Below are 1,929 nucleotides of genomic sequence, written 5' to 3' on the forward strand. Positions count from 1 at the left end.
ATCATCACGTCCTGCGGTAGCCTGCTGCCGGTGCTGCCGTAGGGCGTTGCACTGTCGGACCACCACGGCTCCACGTCATGAGTCGCATGGAAACAGCTCGCAGTGGACCAGATTCCTCCAGGTCTGAGATGTCGTGTCTGAGTCTGCTTTGGCGACGATGCTGCTGCACAGCAAACCACACACAGTTGCACGACCAAGAAACGCGAGCTCACATTTCAAGACAAAAGCAGTCGAACGATCCATTCTAGCCTGAAAACGTGAGCGTAGAGTGCGTCCTACGCCGTGACTCGTCGGCACAGAGTGACCTCACTCGATACTCGAGGGTTGGTAAGTATGCAATCCTACAGAGCTGGGGTCTGAGGAAGCTCCCACACCGACTCGTTGGTCGCGCGGTTGTAATAGTAGAGGGTGCCGTTGGCGTCGACGCACGTCTCCCACGTCGGCGGCTGCCACCCGCGCGGCGGGTCCCACGTCGTCTCGCGCGTCATTGCATTGAAGTAGTAGACGTTGCCGTCGGCGTCGATCGCTTGGGTCCAATGGGCCGTGTCGTCGTCGTTGGGTACTCGCACCGGCGACGTGGCCAGTGGTGTCATCGCGATCGCATACTCGTCGGCCATCGCGTAACCATCGACGTCGACTCTATCCACGACGGGCGGCGGGTCGTCTACTGCAATCGTTGGCGCCGCTTTCCAGTGCCGATACCAGCGCTGAATGGAGGTGACGGCAGTCATACTCGCGCTGCTGTGGGCACGCTGCGATTGGCGCCACTTGGCGACGCGTCGGTGCACGATCTGCTGCAGGCGGAGGACCAGGTAGAGCGTCGACCAGCCGCGAGTCTTTCTTCGTTGTGGAGGCGCACGCTGGCGAGTGATACGACGGTGCTGTGCCCGGAGCGTCTTGAGACCCAGTCGAATGTCGGCGCGGACGACATGCACCCGATACTGGCGTTGAATGCGCACGGCCGCCCGTGACTGCCGGCGACAATATTGTCCATAGACCCGTTGGATTGTCGATGCGGCAGCGTCAGCAATGGTGCACTGCATGGCGAGACACGGTAGCGACGAGTCGCGCCGTAGCAGTACCGGTCGTCGTAGCAGTACCGGTCGTCGTGGCGTGCTGTCGTCGTCGTCGTCGTCGTCGTCGTCGTCGTCGTCCGGTGAGCTCGCGGCCGTATCGCGCACGTCCGAGATTGTGCTCTCGGATGCATCGTCGGCAAGAATGTCGAGGCACTGCTGTAGCGTCGCTTCAGACGTTTTACGGAAGAGCATCAGTTGCAGTCGGTCGGCCGTCGCAAACACGCGGTTGTTTGGCTCCATGGACACGGGCAACTGGACATCAGGCGTCGACGGGGTCAGGACGAGCGTTGACGCCGTGTTGTCATCGACGACTGCTACCAATGACGGTGCGAGGACGGTACGAGTGGAGAGAACGTAGGCGGGGATGGCGATCCGGGGCGCGCACCGCGCGAGCACCGTCACCTTGTCGATCGACGACACGACCCGAGCTGTTAGATACCGACTCGGGTGTAGAAAGCGACAGAGGGGTCGAGATTTTCGCGATGGTTTCTTCTTTTGTATGGGGTCCCCGGGGCGCGCCAGAAGGCGTGCGAGGAGGTAGGTGTTGATGGCTTCGGTCTCAATGTCGCGGGGCGCGCGCTGAGCTCTTTTTTGTTGTCGCACGGGCTCGGGGGCCGGGGGGCGATGCCGGCGCAGCTTTGGCTTACCATTGGCACGCAATCTGGTTCTGGTCGGTGACTTGTTGCGGATGTGCTTGCGCCGTCGTCGTCGGAACCAGACTTGGAGCCGACGGGCGGCCGCGTGTCGATGGTCTGGTCATATCGGTTCATCAGCAACCAGAATTCTTGGTCTGCCGTACCTTCGAGTTCCTTGGCGCGTTGCAGCTTTCGCTGCAGAAACCGTCTGCACACGA

At 61.4% G+C, this 1,929-nt stretch overlaps 1 protein-coding gene across 1 annotated transcript; it reads right to left on the reverse strand.

Moving 5' to 3' along the window:
- Nucleotides 1-305: 305 nt before the first annotated feature.
- SPRG_18247 (hypothetical protein) lies at nucleotides 306-1,232 on the reverse strand. The gene is made up of 2 exons (XM_012357687.1): nucleotides 1,054-1,232; nucleotides 306-562 (listed from the first exon to the last, which is right to left on the reverse strand). Exons 1-2 carry the CDS (start codon nucleotides 1,205-1,207, stop codon nucleotides 342-344), a joined length of 375 nt encoding a protein of 124 aa, XP_012213077.1. The 5' UTR covers nucleotides 1,208-1,232; the 3' UTR covers nucleotides 306-341.
- Nucleotides 1,233-1,929: the final 697 nt, after the last annotated feature.

This window comes from Saprolegnia parasitica (assembly GCF_000151545.1).
Source record: "Saprolegnia parasitica CBS 223.65 unplaced genomic scaffold supercont2.1074, whole genome shotgun sequence".
Taxonomy (NCBI): domain Eukaryota; phylum Oomycota; class Saprolegniomycetes; order Saprolegniales; family Saprolegniaceae; genus Saprolegnia; species Saprolegnia parasitica.